General features: G+C 43.0%; 1 protein-coding gene across 2 annotated transcripts in view; it reads right to left on the bottom strand.

Moving 5' to 3' along the window:
- STK39 (serine/threonine kinase 39) overlaps positions 1-24,923 on the bottom strand; it is a 307,207-nt gene that overhangs the window by 120,094 nt on the left and 162,190 nt on the right. For both annotated transcript variants that reach the window (XM_029224873.1, XM_029224874.1), the window contains exons 11-12: positions 1,838-1,960; positions 1,712-1,741 (exon numbers count right to left, since the gene is read on the bottom strand). In XM_029224873.1, coding sequence (XP_029080706.1) covers positions 1,712-1,741; positions 1,838-1,960 — 153 coding nt within the window. The remainder of the gene's footprint in view (positions 1-1,711; positions 1,742-1,837; positions 1,961-24,923) is intronic.

Raw genomic sequence — 24,923 nt, 5'->3', positions numbered from 1 at the left:
CTTCCACAGAAATAAGAAGCTTATCTATATGCTTCCTTAATTATAAGCCAGTATGGGAACAGACATATGCCACTGGGAAATCAAGTGAGTCTAGATACAGTAAGGTGCCTAAGACTTTCAAATTCCACTCAAGAAGGTTGACAGGGATGTTTGATGAACAACTGACAGCGTGCTATACACTACTTTTTCCTGTCTACGAAGAAAATACGTTTTCCAGAAAGATACTGCTATTATCCAAATAACAGATCAGTTATCAGAGCAACTGCAACGAGTACAGAGTAAGATATTCTCAAAATAAACTTAACAAATCCTCATGAGGAAAGACCTACACCCATCAGCCTATGCTAGTAAGGCAGAATTCCAGTGCGTATCTTCCAACGAAAATGTCCTGTAGTGAACCAATAACGAATGATTTTTGAGTCAATGACGCTACTTGAATCATGTTATTTTGTTCTATTTCTAAGGAGAACTGACACTTTTAGTTAGAGTCACTCTTAGACATAGATGAAAAACCTTGATCTGCACTTCACTCTAGATAAAACAGTGGGCAAGAAGATGGCAGAGTTCATGATAATGGGTTAAGATCATTGCAAAGATCCAGCAGGATATGTGTGTAGCCAACATGTCCTACTGTGGAGCACACCACCATCCTTCTAACTTCTTGATCAAAGGTCATATTTGATGTACGAAATAGAGAGATTAATTCATATGATAAATATAGGAGGAAACAGGATCTGAAGGAGAGTTACCAGTAGGAGGCAGGCAGACTGAAAAATCCCTAGGAAAGGCCCATCAAGGAGGCATGAGAATGAAAAGAGACCAGAGCCGGGGTGGGGGAGAATGACGGGGGAAGAATGGCTTGTAGCTCTGATGCTCTCTTCTTAGATGGTGCAGCTGGTTATTGCCACTTAAAGCAGAATGATAAGATTTACTCCATTTAATTAAAAGGAAATTTAAAAAGAAAGTTGGGATGGATATCATCTGTAGCCCGAAGTCTTCTGTTTTCTTAAAGAGAATTTATCAAAGTACACATTAAACACTAGATTTGTAAAATACTTGGAGCTATTTAAATATGCTTAAACTTCCTCTAGGAGAATGAGGAAGTCCTTTGAACTACAGTCATCATTAGTCATTAGAATAATTAACCAGTGGAGGAAGTAAAGTTAATCAAAAGATGACCAGTTCTCAAAGGGAGGCTGATGAAAGACTGTTCCTTGCCTACTAAGTTACCCGAAAGATTTAAAAATCAAAACCAACAAATTCAGCCTAGAGTTCCTAACCATGTTAATATCTTGCTTTATGGTAAACTAAAAATCTAGGAGACATTTTCCCGTATGCCTAGTATGTTCTCTAAGTGACAGTAATCCTAAGAATTAAGATGAAGTGAGTAACTAATTTGGGCTAAGAACCCCACTGAGTGCTTCATGTATGTGATTTTATCAATCCTCACAGCAATTTTATAAGTATTGTGATCACCCCCATTTGACAGAGGAGGAAACTGAGGCTCAGAGAGTAATCTGCCCCAATATACACAGCTCCAAAGTAACTCAGACAGTATCAAGACCTGCAAAGCCTATGTGCCTTTTCTTTTTTTTCTATACCACGAGAACAAAATTTTGAAGGTTCTTCCCCAAAGAGATCAGACTGATACTTGTGGGAGGAGGCTGGGGGGGAGACGAGGCAAAGAACTAAATAAATAACCACCACTCACCTCTGGATTTTCTTCTTTTACTCTTCGTGACTGTAAAACAATTACATATTCATTAGTACACACACGCCCGCAAAAACACAAAAATAAAATTGACACGTTAGAAAATCATCATCAATGTCATTTTACCTTTTCTTGCGAAAACGCAGCTTTCCCTTCTTCACTTTTTTCATCCATCTCGTCGTCACTCCACTCCCAGTCACCGTCTTCGGTTTTATGAAGGTGACCGCTTGACCCCGGAACTCTTCTCACCTGGACCAAAACAAATCCACCCAATTCTTCACCAGCTGAACACAACCTGTGTTTGCGGGTGCAGCTCTTTGGGTTACACAGCATATGCTTGCCTTGAAAGTAACCTGAGTGGTTATGAATTCAGGGGTAACTAGCAGTGAATACCCCAAAAGACTACACAGCCTCCACACTCCTACACTCATCCTCTTTCCAAAGATATTAAGTTCTTGAAATGTTTTACTCTATGTGTGTAGAACAAAATATTTTGGAAGAGTATGACACACGTCAGCCGTGAAGGATCAAGCCCATTTTTCACTTTGGCTTCAGTTAACACTGTATGAATCACTACACGTGAAAGTCCACGTGGTAGGTTTCAAAACTGCTTAAGGAAATGCATGCAAGCAAGAGACTGAGGACTAAGGGAAGACAAGGGATTCAGGCAGCCTAAAGAAGAATACTAGTCTAGGGCATCAGCCATCTACAACCTATATCAAAGAAGCAAATACCCTTCTGTTGCCACCTTGCTCTTTTTCAGAACCTGACATCATGCTTATTTTCCCAGGATTCTGCTCAACCTAGTTGAGCAAAACAACACAACATCAAGACTATTCTTAACACACCTTTCGCGATTGCCAGGAACACAGCAAGATAACCAGCAGCCGTGTCAGATGAACTAAACAGACGATAACAATTTTCTGCCATTATTTCGTATTTTTTTGAGCTAGGGTAGAGATGTGGTCCACGGGGAATGCTTTCCACGTGTCTCTGTGGTTGAAAAGGCAAAACTTTTCAAAGGAGCGGATGACTGAGAATAATGAGCCTCTGACCAAAGTAATTTGCTTTAAAAAATGGACTGAGATGACTCATAGCCATAGAGAACAGAGTTGTGGTTGCCAAGGTGGGGGGAGAGGGGGAGGGAGGGGGAGGGAGAGGGAGGGACTGGGAGTTTGGGGTTGGTAGATGCAAATGGTTACATTTAGAATGGATAAACAACAAGGTCCTACTGTATAGCACAGGGAACTATATTCAATATCCTGTGATAAACCATAATGGAAAAGAATATGAAAAAAGAATGCATATGTGTGTATAACTGAGTCACTCTGCTACACAGCAGAGACTGGCACATTGTACATCAACTCTACTTCAATTTAAAAAACAGAGCAAAACATGGTCTGGGACGTGGTTAAACAAAGCAATGTAGCAAGCGAACATGACGTGAACATAACAACCAGTGATCCACTGATTCAGAGAAACTGCAAGTGGAAAGGGACCTTGGAGACTGTCTAGTCAAACCCCCTCACTTTACAGATGGGAGAATGAAGGCCCAGAAAGTGATCCAAGATATCACACAGGTGTAAAAGCAAAATGAAGGCAAGAAAAAAAGCCTTCAGATTCCCATTCAAATGCAAGTTTTCCTATGCCGCTGAATGGTAACTGTGAAAAACCAGCTGTCTAAAAATGTCCTGTGAAGACTTTGAAAGAGTATGACATGAAGAAAGACTATTTTCCATAATAGAAACTATCCAGTTATACTGCAGGAAGTTCATGAGTTCCAAGGGAAATACCACAGGATTTAGGTGTAAAGTAATCATTCACACATGTTGGATCAATGTGAAGTCATGAACAATGCAGACCTGGGGTTGGGTTTGATTTGAAGGCATTACCATGTGGAACCTGTACAAGTAAGCCTGACCACTTCGTCTTGAGCTGCCACATAGAAACTTTAAAAACCAGCAAAAGGTTCTTATTCATAATTGCAAATGGTTGTGCTCAATTTTTTTAAAAAGCTTTTTTCTCCACTAATTCACCTTCAAAACACTTAGCACTTAGTAAAAACTCCTTCTGTGCTTGGCATAAGATATTTTTTCCACTTGGGTTTTGAGTCATTGGAAAGACCTATTTAATGACAGTGATTTTAATGATGCTTATAGATGTTGGCAAGGTACTGTAGAAAAGACGCTGAAATGCACTTCAGGGTTTTTTAGAACAGACTGCTCATTTTAGAGCTACAAAGAAATGGATAAAGAAGAGATTTTCTGTTGACATATACAGTAAAATTAATTATTTTCTTAGCAACACTAATCATGACGAGAGCAATACGGAGGAAAATCTGATAATGACTACATTAAAAGAAAGCATTTAAAGCCACATCTACTACAAAACATACTATCAACTAAGAAGTGAGAAGAAAAGTAAAATTGTGGATCATAAACAGAAAAAAACTCTACCTTCACTCAGACTGTAAAACACAAGCACGGTTGACGAATTAGTATTCTTCAAGTACTCATTCAAAAGATCACACCAGGGAAATCTCTCTTTCTGAAAAGACATAGTGCAGCTTCACACCCTAAAATTTAGTTTATGTTTTTTCCTCTCGCTCTACGTTTACAAAAGCTGTCCGTTTTGTTTCTTCAAGTGGGATCCAACTACAGACAATAAAATGGCCAACTTCTATTTCTGTTTTATTTTATAACCCTGTGTCCCTCCTCTTAGTTTTATTTGCTGGAAGAGAGAGAGATAAAGCAAAATGTCTAGGATTATAGCCTCAGGCATTGAAAGAAATGGTGGGATGGGCCTTTAAGTAGTAAATATTGATTAAACAAATAAATGTTGAAATTAAGACAACGAACACTCAAAAATCTAGGTAGCATAAAATACTGGTGTTAAGCGTAGCAAGAATAAGAATACAAATTTATTCCTTAAGACTGTTGTCTCCGTTTATTGGAAAGGAAAAAACTCGCAGCATAATTTGAAACCCGGGTTTCACAGTGTACTTATGCGGCATTGACCTCTGTAGAAGAGACCAAAAAGCAATTTTACAAAATTACATCCTTGTAGGGAGTTTGTAGGGATGACAGGAAGCTTTTAGGTCTTGAGCCAAGGCCACTAAGTTTCACATAGTTTAAACAAATGGGGTTTTTATTTAGGAACTGAAGAATAATCTACAAAATAGATGCTTCAAAAGAAGATGCGTAAAAGCTTCTATCCTCCCCCATCCCCTACCGTGATGAGCATGGAGGTTACCCACCCTCAGAACTCTGATTGCATTCCTGTTACGTCGCTCTTATTCTATTAAATGGCTCACTCACTGAGTAAAGCCAAGAGGTGGTTGAATGAAATTTTTTCTCTGTTGGCGATTTAAAAAAATAACCCAGTGCTTCTCAGAGAAATGAGCTCAACTTAAGTGACAGCTAGAGCGTCACATAAGCCCACAAATTCCTCAGGTCAGAGCTGGCAGTAGCAAGGTTAGACAAAGTTTTACATGCAATAACATTTATTCCCAAAACTGGGAATAAAACACAATTGAGCAGTTCTATTTATACCATACCTCTGAAAAGGAAAGTAATATTATCTTCTCTTCCTTGAAACAGCATTTTTATGAAAATCCATTAAAGAAATGAAGTTCTGATTCCCACAAAAAGTCAGGCTCCACCAGACAGATAGAGGGAACAACGGTGTGGTTCCCCGGCCAGTTCTTGTGGCCATGGGGTCAGGTCAGAGGCAGAGCCAGGATGGGGAGGCCAGGGAGAGGGAATGGCAGCAACAAGGGACACAGTCCCTGGATCTCTTCCGGAACTCATCTTCCCAGGGGTGCCCCTTCGAACAGGAGCTGTCTGTAAATACCAGGACCCAGGATCTCCATACAATATCTCAGGTTGCCACCTGGCCCCAGACACCAGAACAGGAGGAAGGATGTATACAAGAGAGTACAAGAGAGCCAACGGAAGCACTTTCTATACAAGGGGTATATGTTAGAAGTGCAAGTGTGTTTCTCTAACACACTCCTGAACAAAGGATGAATGTGACCCAAAGAAATACTGACCACAGTTTAGTAGAATTCGTCTCAGTACTGCATGCCCTTCCTCCCAAGGCACCGGCCAGCTACTTCCATGGCCACATAGCTTCTCCCTGGAGTGGTATTTCAGGGTCTCCTTGGAATGGTTTTCCCATCTCTGGGAATCCTGTTCTCCACTTCCCCTCCACCTGCCGGACAAACTACGTGCCTGACTGTATGTAGCCTGAACCCAAGATGGGGAGCCCACCCACCTCACATCTGCCCACCAAGGACACCGTGGACATGGCAGAAAGCAACACCCAGTAACTTTTCTCTCCTCAGGCATTCTACTAACCAGAAGTAGGAAACATGTTTCTAATCAACTGCCCTTTATAATGTCCTTGAGGCACAGCCAAGCAAACAAAAAGCCTTCTAAATCATCAGAAATTAAACACCAAAAAATAAAATTAGACTCACCAAGTTTTCAGCAGTAAATATTTGCCTGTCCCCATAGCTTACACTCTGACATTGGCCCCTGTGCCCACCAGCTCTCGGGCACCTCCGTCCCACACCTACTGCCTGACCTTACTGTGCTCTCCGGCCCTCGGTCTGCTTCCACCTCTTCCATCAACCCCGCCTGGCTTCTCCCGCATCATATAAAGCCTGGGGCCCACAGCTGACGCTCTTGAGGCTGCACTTGTTAGTTCCCCATGGCCCCGTGCCCATTCCCGGCCGCCCCACACCTGGAGGAAAGCCTGGGCTCAGCCTGAGCCAATGGAGAGGAGGCACACTGCCTGGTGATGTCACAGGGGACCACTGGCCACTCCTAGTCAGGGCATCAGTGCTGCTACAACGCTGCCACGCAAAGCGTGGTCCCCAGATGAGCAGCAACAGCATCACCTAGAAATGCTGAATCTTGAGCCCCACCTCAGACCCACTAATTCAGAATCTTCCTTTTCGCAAGATCGTGGGTGATTCACATGGTCTCTCAGGTTTGAGAAGTTGTGCTCATTGTTAGTCTAAGTCCGCCTCCCCAGCCCTTGATACCAGGTGTTACTCATGTACCAAAAGTGACTCAGTATTTGAAACATATTAACTAATTTAACCTTCACAGTAGCCCTGGGAGCCGAGAACCATTTTATTCCCCCCGTTTTTTCAGAGGGAAAACCGAGGCTCAGGAGAATTGAAACAACCGGCTGGAGCTCATGCAGCTGGGAGTGAGGGCGTTGGAAGTCCCACCCCAGACTCCAGGGCTATCCCCTGCTGCCGCTACTCACAGGAGTGCCCATACTGCCCTACCCCACTCACCCCAATAACTTCACCTGCGACCCTGAGAGCAACAGGGCCATCCAACTTATACCCCAAGCTTTCTATTCCCAAGAAAAGTCTTCACACCCTCACCCCGCTGAGCCTCTTTCCCTCCAGTGTGTAACGAAAATGGATTCCTTTTCCTTTACAACACCAACGCCTCCTACTGTGCTCATTTATTCATTCACTCATTCATTCCTTCAAGACACAAACAGCCAGGCTCTGGATCCTCTACGTCCATCACAAACGTGTAAGTATCTCCTATACTTCTTCCCCCCACAAAAAGGGCGGGGAGGGGGCTCAGTTTCTGCTGCTTCCATCACTCCATCACTCTCCCCTCTCACTGTCAACATTGTTCTAAAGAGCATCTCTGATTGCTGCACTCACTTCCTCAATCTTTAGTCTCATACAAAATGTTATCTGTCCGCATTTGGCCATGAAAACTGCGTGCTTTCTCTCCCCAAGATTTAACAACGTCACAATTGTGTGATTCAGCGCTTCTCTCTGTTGCTATAATGTTAGCCTGCAGACACAGCTGAAATCCATTCTTCTGTTTCACACTCTTTCCAAACCTGTGTTGGTAACCTTTCTCCTCCTCCTCTCTTGTCCTGCTCTGTCTCCCGCTGTTCTCTGTCTTAAACACAAAAATGGTTGCTCTTAGCCCACTACATGCTCTTAGCTCACTAGACGACGTTGTCTAGTGACCTAAAACACAGTCTCCAGAGCCCCCTCTCTCCATGGAAGTCAATGACCTTGGAGACTTCATCTCTTAGTCTTGTTTTGCAAATGCTCTGTTGGATATGAACATCTGATCAATTTCTAGCTCGCCGTCTCCAGCCCATTTATTAATGCTCCACCCCAGCCTCACTCTGACACTTCTGCAGGGTCGCCTGTCTTAGTTAACACTTCCGGGGTGCAGCTGGCTCATGCTAGCTCAGGAGAGCCCACTGTGAGCATTTCAGAAAGTTTACAAGACACCTGACTTCACAATGGTCACTTAAATTGGCCAGGGTAGGAGTATTTACACAATGGAAATAGAAAACTAGTACAAATTAGGATTTGCACTCCCCCCTTACTGCCAAAGTGGCAGTTCTCAAGGTTTACAAGCACGCCACTGACCATAAGACTCAGCTCACGGAAACATTTTAAAATTTGACAACATTTCACAAGAACTGAGTAGTTATTCCTGGAAATAACTACTTTCCTTTGCAATGGCAAATACCTCAATTTTCTTACACAAGCCTCTCAAATCTCACCTTTAAAAGCAACACAGTAATTGATTTTTATATACCAAACATATACCAATATAAGTACGGGAGCAGGGGGGAAACTATCTTAACATTTCTCAAACTGATACATGTGGCTTGGGATAACACTTCTTATGAAAGCATCATGAGGAAACACAGGGCTATATATTATATTTAATGTAGACAGAAGTGAAAAGGGTGTCCTCTGAAAAACTGTGTTAGATGATGCAAAAATTGGTTTTATGATAGTTACTGCCAACACTGCAAGTCAGAAGCGTAAATAATACCGCTTGATACACAGTAAGAAAGGAGAACAAATGGTGTATTTCTAAATAAAAATGTTTTGTGCAAGTTATTTAACAGTTATATCTAGTTATCCTAATAAATTATTATGAGTAGATATTCTGTTATTTCACCTATGTCCATAAGTGTTCATAAGTTCAAACTGACCAGAAAACTTTTTTTTCCTAATCTTTAGATTTGGAAAGTAAAGTATCACAGTATTTTCAAGCTTCCTTTGTATCTAGGAATGCATGATAAATTTTACAAACAGGATCAAAAATTTTATACCTGATTAATTTTTCTGCAAAATGGAAACAAAGATCCTTCTAGTTAAAGCATGAAACTAGGTTCTCAATTTTCCTGTAAATATTAACATGACAACAGATCAATGGTAAATGTAAATGTCACTGAAAGATTATTCATTTTGTTTATAACAATTTGGAACCTTGATTATTTGATAGGTTATTTGGGAGAAGTAAAATGGTGAAAGATGGACAACTACCAGCCTAGTTGACATTTCTGTCTGTACCTTCTAATCCCAGAAGAAACAGAAATACACACATAAATGTATTATTTCTACAATGCATGGGTATGTATGTGTGTGTGTGTTTGTACATACATATAAAGTTTCTGCATGAAGCATTCACTGGATAACAAGGCACATATTTCCTATAAATTTTTTCAATTTAAAATAAAATTCCATTTTGGGTTAAAAAAAAAAAGACCTCTGAAACTCCCCCACCCCTGTCATTCTAGCCAAAGGGCACAGTCATATAAAGTTTCTAACATGATGTCTGGCACATAAATAAACACTCAAGACATGACAGGTGCTATTATCATGAATACACTTCATCTTTCTCACAAGCCAAATCTATCAAACACTATATTCTGCAGATTTTACCTCCTCAGCTACCATTGTGCTAGATCAGGTCCCCTTCAACGTTGATCTCCTGTCTCTCCTGTTAAAACAAACCGCTAATCAATCCTCTGGCCTCTACACCCTTGCCTATTTTATCCTTCATACTGCCACAAGTCACAGATTAGAACTTTCTCTAAAAGAAAAAAAAACAACAAGAGTTCACTATCGCCTACAGAAGGAGTTCAGATTCCTTAATATTCCAGTCTCTCCATACCCTTGCTCCAAATTACCTTTTCAAGACTTATTTCCCACCATATGCCATCAGACACCCACAATACAGTTTTGTACAAATTAAATACCTATACAACTCTACCTTTTTACCTATGTATCACATACATATCTCGGCCTGATCTGCCCTTCCACAGTCTCTACTTACCTCTTTTCTTCCAATCCAAGAAGCTTCACTGGTATTTTGCCTGCACCTTTATATCATTCTACTCTGTGTTACATTTAACAGATGACATACTGAACGTATAGTCTTACAGGGCAGACAGCTAGCTTTAGCCTTTTCAAAGAATCATTTATTCAGTCAGTCAACAAAGTCTTATTTAATACCTACCTTGGTGACAAGTTCTAGACAAAAGACAAATAAAAGCCTACATCCTGGAGTAGTTCACAATCCAGAGAGGTGGACAGACATTTAAGCTAATAATTTCAAGAAAATGTGAAGGCTACAACAGAGATACAAATGCTGTGAAATCTCAGAAGAGAGGATGACCACCTGTATAACTCACCAGGCGGAGGAAGCGGAGAAGTTATTCCACCCAGTGGGAAGGTATGAACTTATAGAGTTCTGCTGACTCATGTGCCAGGGCTGGGTCACACGGGACTGGGGCTGGTCTAGGGGCTGGGTTTAAGGAAACAGCTAAGAATAAGGCTGGAAAGCTGTGTGGAACACTTGTACAATAAGAATGGCCACTTCAAAGGCCTGCAGGAACCAGGTAGGAAATGGAAAGCAGACCCAATGAGGACCTGGGAGGTCTGGACAGGACCAACCTCATCACCACCACACACACCCAAAGGGAGTGCCCAGCATGAGCTGACTGCTGCCACAGGAAGGTATCCCAGTGTTGCCAGATCTTCTGATTCTTCCAGAGAAGTGGATTTTTATGTGAATGCTCTTGATTTTTTTTAATGTTAACAAGTGTACGTCAAGATAGAATAAAATTCTCCTGCACAGCCTAAGAAATGATGTGTCTGTGGGACAGTTCTGGCCTGTGAGTTGCACCCTCCGTGGTCTACCAAGTCAGGGGGCTTAGAATTCAGACAATGGAAAAGCAGAGAGGCTTTCCAGTGGCCACGGCGGGTGGGGGGAATGATCAAATCTGGATTCCTGAAAGCGGAGCAGACGTACTGGGACTTCAGGGTGACGAAGGCCAGAAAGAAAACAGTAGTGTTACTGGTTCCAGGAACTACTGACATGTCACTAATCACACTCAAACTGCGTGACTTAAAGCAACAACAATCCCAGGAGCCTCTGGGGCAGTCAGACTGGCTTCCTTGGTGGCCTGGGTTCCTAGCAAAAGTGCTTCAGCTCCACTCTGACCCCAAATCAGAACAAGCCCTTCCTGAATTCCTGACACGCAAGATAATGGAAGATAATGAAAGGACTGTTGTTTTAAGAAGGTGGTCAGTGAGGGCGTAAAGGAAAGCGAGGAGAATATTACTGGATGTTGGAGGATGAGAGGACCCGGCTGTGCAGTGACAGAGTTTGGCAACACTGATATCTGCGGTAAAGCGGGAACAGAAATGGACCTAATGATCTAGCTGAAGAGATTTCCAGGCAGAGTACTCGAAGTGACACCTGGGTGCTGCTCGCTGCCTGTGATAAAACGTGAGCAGAGAGAGATGAGAGAAAAGGACACACTGTTAAATACAAAATGGCTCCTCATCCCCAGCCTCTCCAGACAGCCAGCAGTTCTCAAACCCAGCCAGGGCTTCAAGGCAAAGACCAAATCCAGGGTGTGACTGTGTGACACTCTGTTAAGACTTCAGAAAGATCTAAGGCGGTGCCTCCTGGACGCTTTCAAACAGACCTAAGGCTTTCTAAGGCTCGGAAGAGCAAACCTTGCAGAAACTCTGCATTACATAATAAGGCTTCTGAGAATCTCAAGGGTGTGGTCCCTCAGTGTCACAGGGAGCCCAAGGTAAACAAAGCATCTTGAGGTCGTGGCTCTTGTCTAATACATGAACCCATCAACATTCAAAGAAAACCCACAAAGTTTTTTAGACATTTGTACTGTGAAATTACTGCCAGGTTCGACTAAAACAGAGAGAGTACAAAATGAAAAGAGCATTCAGCTCCCGAAACTTTTAGGGGCAGGAAGCAGTCTGAGAAGGCTACTCAGCTGCAAACACTGGCTCTTTCTTTTTTTTTCTTTTGCGATATGCGGGCCTCTCCTTGCTGTGGCCTCTCCCGTTGCGGAGCACAGGCTCCAGACGTGCAGGCTCAGCAGCCATGGCTCACGGGCCCAGCCGCTCCGTGGCATGTGGGATATTCCCGGACTGGGGCACGAACCCGTGTCCCCTGCATCGGCAGGCGGACGCTCAACCACTGCGCCACCAGGGAAGCCCTGGCTCTTTCTTTTGAAAAAGGAACGGTCACTTAAAAAGTAGAAGATCCCAGAGCGTGGAACCAAGAGCCAAAGAGAACAGTGTCTAAGAGGAACAGGCAACTGGCCAAATTCCACAACTGCCACGGTCCCATGTGCCTCTGGTTTTCCCTCTTTGGGGCAGACCTTTAAGAGGCCTATCCTCCTGTTGTGTTCTGGGTGTGTGTCAGGCACACGATTAGAGGGCAAGGCCCTTGACTTTGAGCCTGAGCCTGAAGCCACAATGGGATGAGACTTCTGGAGGGTTTTGGAAGCGCAGAGTGTATTTTGCATGTGGGAGAGATGTGAATTATTGTGGCCAGAGGGTAGACCAGGGCAGACTGCTTTTCTCCAAAGATGCCCATAACAGTACCTCCTGCCTCACGTGTTCTTCCAGGATCTTACCACCCGCACTGTCAAGAGACGGAGTCCAGTGTCCTCTCTTTAAACCTGGGTGGTCTGTGCCTTGCCTGTAACCGACAGAACCAAGCATCAGGAAAGGTGATGCCGTTTCCACCTTGCTCACTGGAATATGGGCAGCAGATGCCTGCAGCCACTGGATAAGCAGTCCGACAGCCCTGAGGCCTCCATGCTGCCAGCCCAGAGAGAACCCATGAAGACAAGGCCTGACCATCTGACTGCAGCTGCACATGGCCAGAGGCAGCCTGCTAATACTATCCCGAACCCCTGACCCACAGAAGCTTATTAAAATGACTGTTACTGTCTGAAGCTGCTAAAATCAGAATAAGGATGGTGATGAGGTTACTTATTGAATTTCATTTCCATTTTTGTGTAGTTAGGAATTCTTTAAAAATTCGTAGGTTATATTTGATACCCCTTCCCCATGACAGATGACAGGCTCTACCATACCTTTGCTCCTTGGTCAGTGTTTTCTGACTGGATTTTCTGGGCATCTGAACCCTCAGATTTTAATTTATACTTACACATTTTTTTCTGTCTGACACTGTTATTACTCATTAAAATACCAAGAAGAAAAAAGTCCATCTCTATCAATGATAGATAACTGGCTACAGCTAAATCTTGGACCTTTTGCCAGTGATTTGCATTAACTTTTTTTTTTTTTTGACCTCTTGGAATTCAATGCTTATCTAGTTCTGCTAAAATTTGGCATTCCCTTTTGCTAGAATGTAACAGGAGAGAATTGAAACGTTCTATAGGCAACTGGAAGAAATTCTAGAGAAACAAAGACTCTTAGAATTCAATAATAACAATTCAAAACACCGGGCTAGTTCAGTGAAGGACACACTTGTAGCGACTTCTTACAATGCTTTAACAGTTTCCAATGTGAAAGAATCAAATTTGATAAATGTCGCTCTTCATATAATGACAATGGAATTTTGTAACTTCGGAAATCCAACATGAAAGGGCAATGCCGTGAGAGAGAATGTTCTGGAAGCTGGAAGGGAGCTATTCTGAAGCAGCAGCACAAAACAAAAAGTAATTAGATTTCTTATTCTGTTTGAGTCCTATCAAACCTCCAACATGGCATTTCCCCAAGTCAGGGTGCCAAAGAACAATAACAACAGCCAGAAGCCAAGAAAGCAGCACCCAATTTTGCAGCTACCGTCTTTGAGAAGGAAAGCTCCTGCTGGAATGGGTGCCAAGCTGATCTGTAACTTCAGCTAATACAGAAAACAATGGGAACGTTCTGTCCTGGTAAGACAAATAACACAGATGAGAAAAACCGAAGGGTGAAAAGGGAGAATAAATGTTTGGCAGTGGAGCGGAGCCAAAGATGCTCTGGATACAGCAGTGAGTTACCAAGTTAACTTAATTGCAGGGGGAGGAGGCGTGGGAACGAGAAAGAAGAGCATACGGCCAAGTGCACGCAGCTCCAGGCAGGCAGCAGAACTGACCACGAGGACCAGAAGAATTCTAACAAGCCGCAGAGAGACACACTGTGATGGTTGGGTTTAGGTGTCGACCTGGCTACGCTACCGTCCGCAGTTATTAATCAAACACTAATCTAGGGGTTGCTCACTCCATCAGCAGTAGAGAAGAAATGTTCCCTCTGCCCCCTTCACACTTTTGTATCTTCTGAATTTTTAATCATTATTATCTATGATGCTATCAGTTGAAAAACAGGCATTTAAAAATGAGAGACACACATATGTTTTTTAAAAAAAATTCTAACAACATGGGAGTGTATAAAACAGAAAGTAAAAGTAACCACCTCCTACTTCTAAACGATGTTCAAAGACATGACTTTTCCAGGAGAGGAGGAAGTGATGGAAATATGAGCTTTCAAACAAATTCTCAAGACTGAAAATGATGAAACCTTCTAAAACCTTGATGTGACAATGGGATCAACTTATGTGCACCTGCATTTACTACAAGTGTAACAATTTAGGATTTCCAACATTTTTAATGTTTGATTTTTATGCAATGAATTCTGGAATAAAGACTCACCATTACAGTAAACTATTTGGTCAATGAAGTGATCATCAAATTTTTGCACACATAGGACATGTACTGACAGGAGCTGGTGCTTGTCAGTGCGTTGCCTTTACATTTCTCTTAGCCAAGTGGATGAGTTTGTGTTCTTCTATATTATGTCCAGAGTAATGGATTCTGCTGTTTTTGTTCATCTGGTATTTGCTACGAAATTCTAAAGATATTAAGAAGATGTTCCAGCATGTAAGAAAATCTGGAGCTGGGAAAGCACATGCCCTGGTGGTAAGACACAGTTCAATCTATTCTGAGTCCTTATATATTTAGAGTATCTTTTATTTAGTAGGTGACAAATATATATTTGCTAAATGCATAAATAACATTTTTTTGCTGCCCAAAAAATAGCTTTGCCAAAGCAAAACTCGCACCAGGAGGGAACTTCTCCCCATCCTTTTCTCACCATTTCCCCTGGAGAGGGATGTCAGGGGCGGCAGACACAGCATCATGGGGTTGCTGAAGGGATATGGGGGGAAAGGCAAGTTAAGACCCCATGACATCCTGAAACCCTTTTAGCTCCTCACATCCATAATCCCTAGAGTCAGAACATACCTGAAAATTGCTGCAGTGAACAGAAAACCCGGCTCTGTGAACCAGCACCCAATACAGACTACTACTGCATAACAGGTACTTAAAACGTGTTAGCTGGACAAATGAACGAGTAAGTCATCCTTGGCTAAAACATACAGACACAGTAAAGTTCTCGGCCAAAATACCTCAACCTGCAGCTCAAAGGCATTTTATCACGTCCTCAGAAAGCTACTACCCTTTGCCACCATGGACCCTGTCATTGTGGTCACGTGCTTAACAGATGCGTATGAGGAAGCTGAGGGGCTAAATTTCTTCCACCTGTTTAAGGAAAGCAGCAGCTGGTGTCAAGGAAACTCTGGGCTTTCCTCTAAGCATCTGAAGATCTTGAGACGAAAGGCATAGTTCTAAATGTCAATTAACAGCAAAGCTGGTGATCAAAATGGATGGGCCCATCTGCCTCGGAGACAACATATTAACAACCCACTGTGCTGGGAATAATTCAAAGAAGCAAACAAGTCCGTGGTGGTCAGCTGAAATCGTGTTCCCTTTGTAATGGACTCAGTTCGCTATCCCGCTGTCTGCAAAGGGCAGAGACTTCAGATGGGGGTTTAGTTAGAAAACAAAAAATACACACACAGCACTGACTTACACCTTGGTTTGAAAGTGTGAAGAGTCTGATTCCAGTACAAATTTGAACTGATAAGAAAGAAGAGCCAACAATTACATCATAAGGTCTCTATGCAAAAACATACCTCATATTGAAATCTCTACTCTCTCCCATTCCGTCTGTCTTTACAGACCACTCCACCCAAGTTATCATCTCATGTCTTACTCAGTCTAAAGTTTCAAAAATGTAACAGGGGACAAGGAATACCCTGCATGGTCATTTTTCCACAAGGGGCTGAAGCCTCTGAGAAGGATGAGATAGGAACTACCCAGACCACTGCCCGAGTCCTGGATGGTGCGGTGTTACAATCACAACAGCACAATCTAACGGTGGTGCCATATTCCTGGACTCTCGGTCAAAAAGGCAAAAAGATTACCACCATATGTGCAAAAAGAGTGACACGTGTCCACAGAAGTGTCAAAATGGGGTGAGAAGCAGACCTTCAACCCCCTCCTGTTCCTGGCTTCTACATTTTCCTACATTCACTTTTGTTAAGGGTTTTTTTTTAAACGAACTGTCCTGCCATTGAGATTTCATCTTTACACCCCATCTCTTCAAGCTTCAGTATTCTCAAAGCAATCCTTAGACTTCATATCATTTTACCTGTAAATACTTCAGCACACATCTCTAGTAGAGAAGAACATTTCAAAACACGATCACGATATTTTCACGAACAAAATCACCAATGATTCCTTAGTAGAATTGAATATCAGTCTATGTTCAATCTTGTCCCACTATCTCAAAAATGTCTTTTTCAGTTATTTATTCAAAAAAGGATCTAAACAAGACCCATATACAATCCACACTCTTAAATCTGTAATAGTTCTCATGAGGGTCTCTCTTAAAAAGCACGCCGTCGGGGCTTCCCTGGTGGCGCAGTGGTTGAGGGTCCGCCTGCCGATGCAGGGGACACGGGTTCGAGCCCCGGTCTGGGAGGATCCCGTGTGCCACAGAGCGGCTGGGCCCGTGGGCTGTGGCCGCTGGGCCTGCGCGTCCGGAGCCTGTGCTCCGCAGTGGGAGAGGCCACAGCAGTGAGAGGCCCACGTACCGCAAAAAAAAAAAAAAGCACGCCATCATACCCACTTAAGCAGGCTCTGACTTAGATGCCGCTTTTTCTACTAAAAAGACACCATAAGAGCCTCATTGTTTTCTTATTGCTAACAAGAAACACCACCTCCAGCGGGAGAAAACTCACTTCCTTTACATCACTGGGAAAATTAATTCTCAGTAATAAATTTTTAGAAGGCTACAATGAAGGCTCCAGCGTAAAAATGCTCCAGACAGGAGTTTTATTTCTGGGGCAAGGTCTCAACTGTGTTTCAATTCAATGCTGAAAAGGGCCATAAATTCTAGTTTTGTTAGTTCATTTAGTACTAAGAAGAGATTGCCAGGGCACCAAAGTAAGTAACATGGATTTCCCTGTGAAAGATTCCGAAAAACGATATATTCTAATTCATGTATTTGCCAAAGACAATTATCTGTCCAACCACCGATTTAAAAAGAAAAATAAAAGAAAGAACACATATTCTCATGGGGTTAATTTAAAAAAAAAAAAAAAAGTAGCAAGGAGCTCCTTTTAACACCAAGGAGCTTCGGTGTCCTTGGTAAGGGCCGGGGGACGGGGTGGGGTGGGAGCACGCATTGAAATATAAATGAGTTTTACAAGTAATCCAAGTCTTATTGTGGGATCTGACGCTCTTCTTCTAAGGATCCAAACCTCTCATCCCATCTGCTAATCGGTAGTAAAGCTAAATATATTTGGATGCCATCATTTTTTTTCTTTTTCTGCCTAATGCCAGTAAGAGTCCAATGTCTAACCTGTAGATAGCTAAGACTGGAAAGTTAGAAGGCACCCAGAAAATTCAGAAAATGTATCATTAGTTCTTGAGTCGAGAGGCTCTGCATGTGTATCTGTGTGTGTGTGCGTGTGCGTGGGCTCCACACTCCACGATATCTTCTGCATACACTGGTCTCAGCTATGGCTCCTGTGCTGAGAGTGTTCATGTTTCTGTCTCCAGGCCACACCCTCCCACGATTTGCTGACACGGACACTGGTCTACTCTCCTCTCCATTTGATAAGAGGCATCCCATGAAGCTCACCACATTCTAAACATTCAGCATCTCCCCCAGTAAATGTTTCTTCCTACCTTCCAAACAGTCTCGATGTCAGAAAGGAGGTCAACCTCACCTTTTCCTGAACTCTCCCCCTCTCCCTCTCCTTCCTCTTAACCTCCCATCCCCATGAAAATCTTTCAAATCCTCAGTCCCGTCCACTCTGCTTCCCAAGTGTCTCCTCTGCCTGTTCTCTGCCTGCTCTACCTTCAGTGCCCACCGATCCTCACCTGGACTAAGCACCAGGTTCCAACCTGGCTGCTGCTGCCAACCTTGCCCCCAAACCATCCTCCACACTGCTGCCAGGGTGGTCTTCCTAAAGGCAAACTAGATCACTGCACATCTCTGCTTAAATTCTTATCACAGTTCCCCACAGCTATCAAGAAAAACAACTTGCAAATGTAAAAACCTAAACTCCTCATCAAGACACATGACTTTTTTTTTTTTTGGCGGTACACGGGACTCTCACCGTTGTGGCCTCTCACCCGGTTGCGGAGCACAGGCTCCGGACGCGCAGGCCCAGCAGCCATGGCTCACGGGTCCAGCCGCTCCGCGGCATGCGGGATCCTCCCGGACCGGGGCACAAACCCGTGTCCCCTGCATCGGCAGGCGGACTTTCAACCACTGCGCCACCAGGGAAGCCCCACAGGACATTTTTTCTTCCGGCTCTTGTCCACCCCTCCAGCTTCACCTGGGAGTATCTTCCCTCTATTTCAATCACACAGACAATCGCTCTTCCAATACATTTCCAAGCATGTGCCCAGGTTGGCCCCCAACTTGCAAGAAGCTTCCTTGCCTACTGGCGAAGGAGCATATACCCTACACAGGACAACAAAAGCACCACGTCCTCGATGAAGTCCTTGGCCGCCTTGCCCTCCGCCCTCCTCGACACGGGCCGGCATCTGTGCATCATTTCATCGGAGCGTTGATCCTGATGCTCCACTAGCGTTTCCTGCCCACGTCCTCCCGTCGTCTGTGGGGCTGCCACCCCTGAGTCATCCAGGCTCAAATCTATACTGTCAACTTTCATCCTTCTCTCAGGATACTTACAGATGAAGGCTGAGTCTTACCTCTGGAGCCCTAGCACAGTCCTGGAACTTGATACATGAAAAGTCAGTGTCTTTGGAACCACTGCCCTCTAGATTCCTCTGTGACACACACCAGGCCTCCTCCACATGGAGCTCTGGAATATATACAAGTCCCCAGTGACCTCAAAGTCTCCTCACATCCCAAGCTATGACGGTCTCTTCCTGCCCTTCACCATCAAGCTTTGAAACATTACCCACTTGCACTTCAGCACCATCTCTTTACTCATTAATCTGAATGTCCAGCTTCTCCCCTTACTATGAAAACTGAGCTAAATCCAATGTCCTTTGAGAAGACCTCATTTTCCTTTCCCTCTCTGCAAAATTCAAAACTGCTGACCACTTCCACCTTCTTGGCTCCTGTGACAGCACTTTCTTTCTCTCCATCCTCCACCTGCTCCATAACTGCTCCCCCAGGCCTTCTCCACCGCCCCTGCAATGTCCTCCTTGGCAATCTCACCTGATCACATGGTTTCCACAATCACCTATGTGGGGAGAACTGCTAAAGCACAGCTCCTGCAGTCACAGTCTCTCCTGAGCTCCACATTTCTGTCTCCCAACAGGACACCTTCAAATGGAAGCCCCAATGGCACTTCAAACTCCAGTAGATGCCAACAAGCCTGGCATCCCTCTTCCCTCCTCAACTGCCAACCTGCTATCCATACAGCCTCAATCTCTTTCTGTTGTCTCCCTTCTGTGGTTTGCCTTCCACCTCCATCATTTGCCAGGCTCTTTCAACTCTGACACTTCAATAGTGCTTATTCGTGTCCCTTCCTCCCTATACCTCTGCCACGGTTCTAGTTCAAACCCTCACTATCTCATGCCTCGAGGTCTTTAACAGCTTCTGCCAGCCCATAGCTCCTCCTCCAGGCTGCCCACTATTCTCCACCGCTTCCAATCTGACTTCTACAGCTGTTTCCGGCTCACAAGGTGCCCCTCATCGGCTCCCCACAGCTTACAGCACCACCTCCCAGACCCATGCCTTCTGATTCAAGGCTCTTCACGTTCTGGACCCAACCCAACTTTAAAATCTCATTTCCTACTGCTTGTCTTCATGCAGGCTTTCCTCTCACCCAGGAGTTCTCAAATATGCCTAATCATACAACTTACCCAGATCATTTGTTAAAAATGCAGCTTGTCAGGTCCTATCCGAGACCAAATGAGGCAAAACCTCCAAGGGACCATTGCAACTAGCTCAATGCCAAAAAGGATGGATTTGGGGGGAGGGGGGATTAAAGAAACAGCCTAAAATTAGCTGATTTAATTATCTAAATTGATTTGTCTCTCACAGTACTGATAACTGCTCCTAAAATCAAATTATGGTAGTGGGGCACGAGAAAGAAAAGGGGAAAAATGCTCAAATCCCCACTATTATCAGAAACTTTACGGAGTCTTCTAGCCACTTAGGTATCTCTCTTCCTTTAATCATCAAACTCCCTCAAGTATCACCTATAATCTTTTCTTAAATGCTTTCTTATAAAGCATTTCTTATAAATGCTTTTCTTGTCCTTGCCCTAAACACGATGATAATGAAATAAGAAAATCAATTTAGAATCTGGGGGTAAAGATCTTAAATCAATAGGTTTTATCTTCCCAAGAAAAATAAATGAAGCAGAAACTTTAATAATTATATGTCTACTACATTTTATTTTAAGCATTAATTATAATACCTATCTAATTGCTAAATACAGGGGTGTAATGTTCAGATGCATGTAGTTTTATATTTTTCACATCACACGCAAAAAAAAGTTTTTTAATGTAACTGCATTATGATACATGTTTAAATGGTACTGGTTCAGATTACTAGAATATAAAATTGATTCACATTTACTATAGAAAATTTGGGAAATAAAGCAAAGAACAAAGACGAAATTAGAATTTTTCCTCTAGGTGATAGTACAACACAGCAGATGCCGACAAAGGGGCTTTTACATCAGAGAGATCTGAGGCTAAGTTCCAACTTCACCACCCACTAGACGCCAATACTTATCCTAAGTGTCTGTCTCTTCACCGCAAAACCGAGTGATAATATCTACCTCATCAGCTTATTATGAGGACAAATGAGAACGTGTATAAAACATTTTTAGGCCAGGGCCCCAAAACTTGGCAGGTGTTCAAAAAAGGTTGATTTGTATTGAATTCTTCTCCAGAAAAAACCAAAAACTGGGCATATCCTCAGCCTCAAGGATTCTCAGAGAATGAATCACTGTGGACTACATCCCAATATGTGGAGTTTTAAAACCTGCTGGAGACTTACCTATTTTCTTAGAAATATCCGTCCTGATACAACTGTTTTTGGATATTTGAGCTCATCATCGTAAACACTGTTAATAAATGAGCGGATGAAGACGGCATCAGGCCGCAAATGTCCTCTAAGGTCTCCATACAGGAAGAAAGATGTGGGACTCAGGTTATAATGTAATAATGAGATCTAAAGTATTAATGATACAATGTCTGAGTTAAAAATAAACTCCCTTATGAGACCTTTTCTATATTTATATTCTGAATTATACTCTTATAAATATCTATGTTGAATCAGTGAGCATAGAAAAAAATCTTGCGTAGGATATAACTGTGCCCAAAATACCCACAAGGGAGACAGAACAAGCTATTACCTTATTATTGTAGGGCCCTTTCTCAACACATGCTACTGTGTCCTCGTCCTACTAAACCTGGGTTCCGAACACCAGCCTGCGTTAAAGTTGACAAGTACCACCAAGTAGACCATTTCTCCAGCACTCTGAAACTATTCAGGCAATACAATGCACTCAGCGATGACTTCTTTGAAAATGCCAGAGTTCTACCGCATCATTGCTGACTGCTTTTTAACCAGTTGAAACCCCTTCCATACCGTATCTATCTGAAAGAGAAGTACCACCTCCGAAACTGCACACACTTGGCTATGTGTGCTCATGTGGCCATGTCACCTTTTCACTAAGTCATATGCGTTTTCGGATCCTTTTCACAGAGGAATCCTCCTTATGTAGGTTCCACAGAACAGACACTTTGCCCAGCTTGTTCTTCCCTGGACCCCAGAGCCTGGTACTCTGGCACATTCCGGATGTTCAACCAAGAGTAGTGTAATGAAAGAAGGCAGTCAGTAAATGCTTGAACTTATGCCAGAATTTATGTCATATGATTCTGCTTTGGAACATGTGGTGGGATCACAACCTATACAGGTGCTAAACTCAGCATTTATTAAGTGCTTCTGTGTGCTTTTCATTTTACAAACATGTCTCCAACACCTCCAGGTGCTGTGCAAATGGGCACTACAGATAGAGTCTGAAAAAGAGAGTCTCATCGAAGCTAAATGATTTCCTGGAGGTCTCATAGCAAGCTAACACGAACCCTCTCTCAAAATTCCTGTAGAGTAATTGAAACAGCTGTGTAAAACAATCCAAAGTAATCACTAGATTTACTCATCTTCTCACCCTTCAAATAGCCCAACCTAGAATAGTGCCTAGCAAACTGTAGGCACCCAATAAATATTTGATCCTTTTTATCAAGTGCCCATATTTTAATAATCAAAATAAATATCTGGGGCTTCCCTGGTGGCGCAGTGGTTGAGAGTCTGCCTGCCGATGCAGGGGACACGGGTTCGTGCCCCAGTCCAGGAAGATCCCACATGCCACAGAGCAGCTAGGCCCGTGAGCGATGGCCGCTGAGCCTGCGCGTCCGGAGCCTGTGCTCCACAACGGGAGAGGCCACAACAGTGAGAGGCCCACATACCGCAAAAAAATAAATAAATAAATAAATAAATAAATAAATAAATAAATAAATAAATAAATATCTGTTGCAAAGGAAACAGGGAATGTGAACAGACAACTGTTAAGTGTCCATTTTCTCATTCGAGGTCTGCATGATCATTTCTTTACTAGTATCTTTTACTTCCCCTTACAGGAAGACTGGAAATGCCCATCTATCTCGAGGCGATTCTGATACTACACTTATTGTACTTTACCACATGCCATCCTGGCCAGCTTATTACGGCAACTAGAGTGTGGGCCTGCCGCCTCCCAGATGCTGAACGGGATGGGTTAATATGCCTTGTACTCATGACTGAGATACTATCAAGGGCACATCCTTAGGTGTAGACCCTGTGACTGTGGGGCCAATAAGCATCAGGGACACCCTATGCACCAGGGCTTCCATCCTGTCTCCCCCATCCCTCCATCTGAACCGTTTCATCTCCCGCCTTTACCTCCCACTCTCATTTTTGCTGTATGCAACTCACTGTTGCCATACCACTACCAACCCCTCGGGTTCTTCTTTTTATTTCTCGTCTCCTTCTCCCATGATTGCCTTTTACTGAAAGAGTGACCACACAGATGGTGTTTTTCAACATGATCATGAGATTTCCCATCCCATGTGTTTTACAGTGCGTCACTGACACTTATCCCATTGACGGGTAGAGTTCATGTTCCCTCCTTGTGAATCTGGGTCAGCCTGTAACCACAGAAGCAGCAATGTTACCTGGCTTCCAAGGCTAGGTCATAAAAGCCATAGACCTTCTGCCTGGCCCACTGGAGAAGCTCAGTCCTGGACCCCAGTCACTATGAGGAGAGACCACACGAAGAGGCCACGCGTGGTCCCAGCTGAGGTCCCGGACAACAGCCATCTTCAATTGGTTCCAGCTATGTGAGCGAACCAGCCTCAAGAAGCCATTAGTCACTGATGGCTTCAACTACATGAGATAGCCCATCAAGATGCACCTGGCTGAGCCTATCATGCCCCAGAACCATGAGAGAGAATAATAAAATGGCTGCTGCTAGGTTACATCACTACGTTTTGGGGTAATTTATTACACAGCAATAGATAACCAATAAGGGAATGTAAATTGGTGCAGTTCATACAACTCAACAACAACAAAAAAACAAACAGCCCAGTCGAAAAGTGGGCAGAAGACCTACACAGGCATGTCTGACATGTCCGAAGAAGACATACAGATGGCCAGTAGGCAGAAGAAAAGATGTTCAACATCGGTAATTATGAGAGAAATGCAAATGAAAACTACAATGAGGTACCACCTCACACCGGTCAGAATGGCCATCATCAAAGTCTACAAATAACAAATGCTGGAGGGGGTGTGGAGAAAAGGGAACCCTCCTACACTGTTGGTGAGAATATAAACTGGTGCAGCCACTATAGAAAACAGTATGGAGGCTCCTCAGAAAACTGAAAATAGAATTACCATATGACCCAGCAATCCCACTCTTGGGCATATATCTGGAATAAACTATAATTCAAAAAGATGCATGCACCCCTATGTCCATAGAAGCACTATTCACAATAGCCAAGACATGGAAACAACCTAAATGTCCACTGACAGGTGAATGGATAAAGAAGATGTGGTATATATACACAATGGAATATCACTCCGCCATTTAAAAAAATAATAATGTCATTTGCAGCAACATGGATGGCCCTAGAGATTATCATACTAAGTGAAATAAGTCAGAAAGAGAAAGACAAATACCATATGGTATCATTTATATGTGGAACCTAAAATGTTACAAACGAACTAATCTACAAAACAGAAACAGACTCACAGACATAGAGAACAGAATTGTGGTTGCCAAGGGGGATGGGAGGTGGAGGAGTGATGCACTGGGAGGGAGTTTGGGATTAACAGACGCAAACTATTATATACAGAATGGATAAACAACAAGGTCCTACTATAGCACAGGGAACTATATTCAATATACTGTAATAAACCATAAAGGAAAAGAATATGAAAAAGAATATATATGTATAACTCAATCACTTCGCTGTACAGTAGAAATAATACACTGTAAATCAACTATACTTCAATAAATTTTTAAAATGTAGATAACCAACAGATAATAATCAATAGTGACTTAACATATCAGAGTGTGCCTTCACATCTACAGAGTGAAATTACCAATCCAAACATGAGTGGGGTTGTTAATGTGAAGAGTTAACCTCTGTTAACTTTTTATTCATGTTTATTACTTGGAGGTTACTTTTATGCTCCAAA

This window comes from Monodon monoceros, unplaced genomic scaffold (assembly GCF_005190385.1).
Source record: "Monodon monoceros isolate NGI ecotype Baffin Bay Population unplaced genomic scaffold, NGI_Narwhal_1 Super_Scaffold_16, whole genome shotgun sequence".
NCBI lineage: Eukaryota > Metazoa > Chordata > Mammalia > Artiodactyla > Monodontidae > Monodon > Monodon monoceros.
The sequence above is the reverse complement of the archived record's forward strand: the minus strand, read 5'-3'. Positions and strand labels throughout refer to the sequence as shown.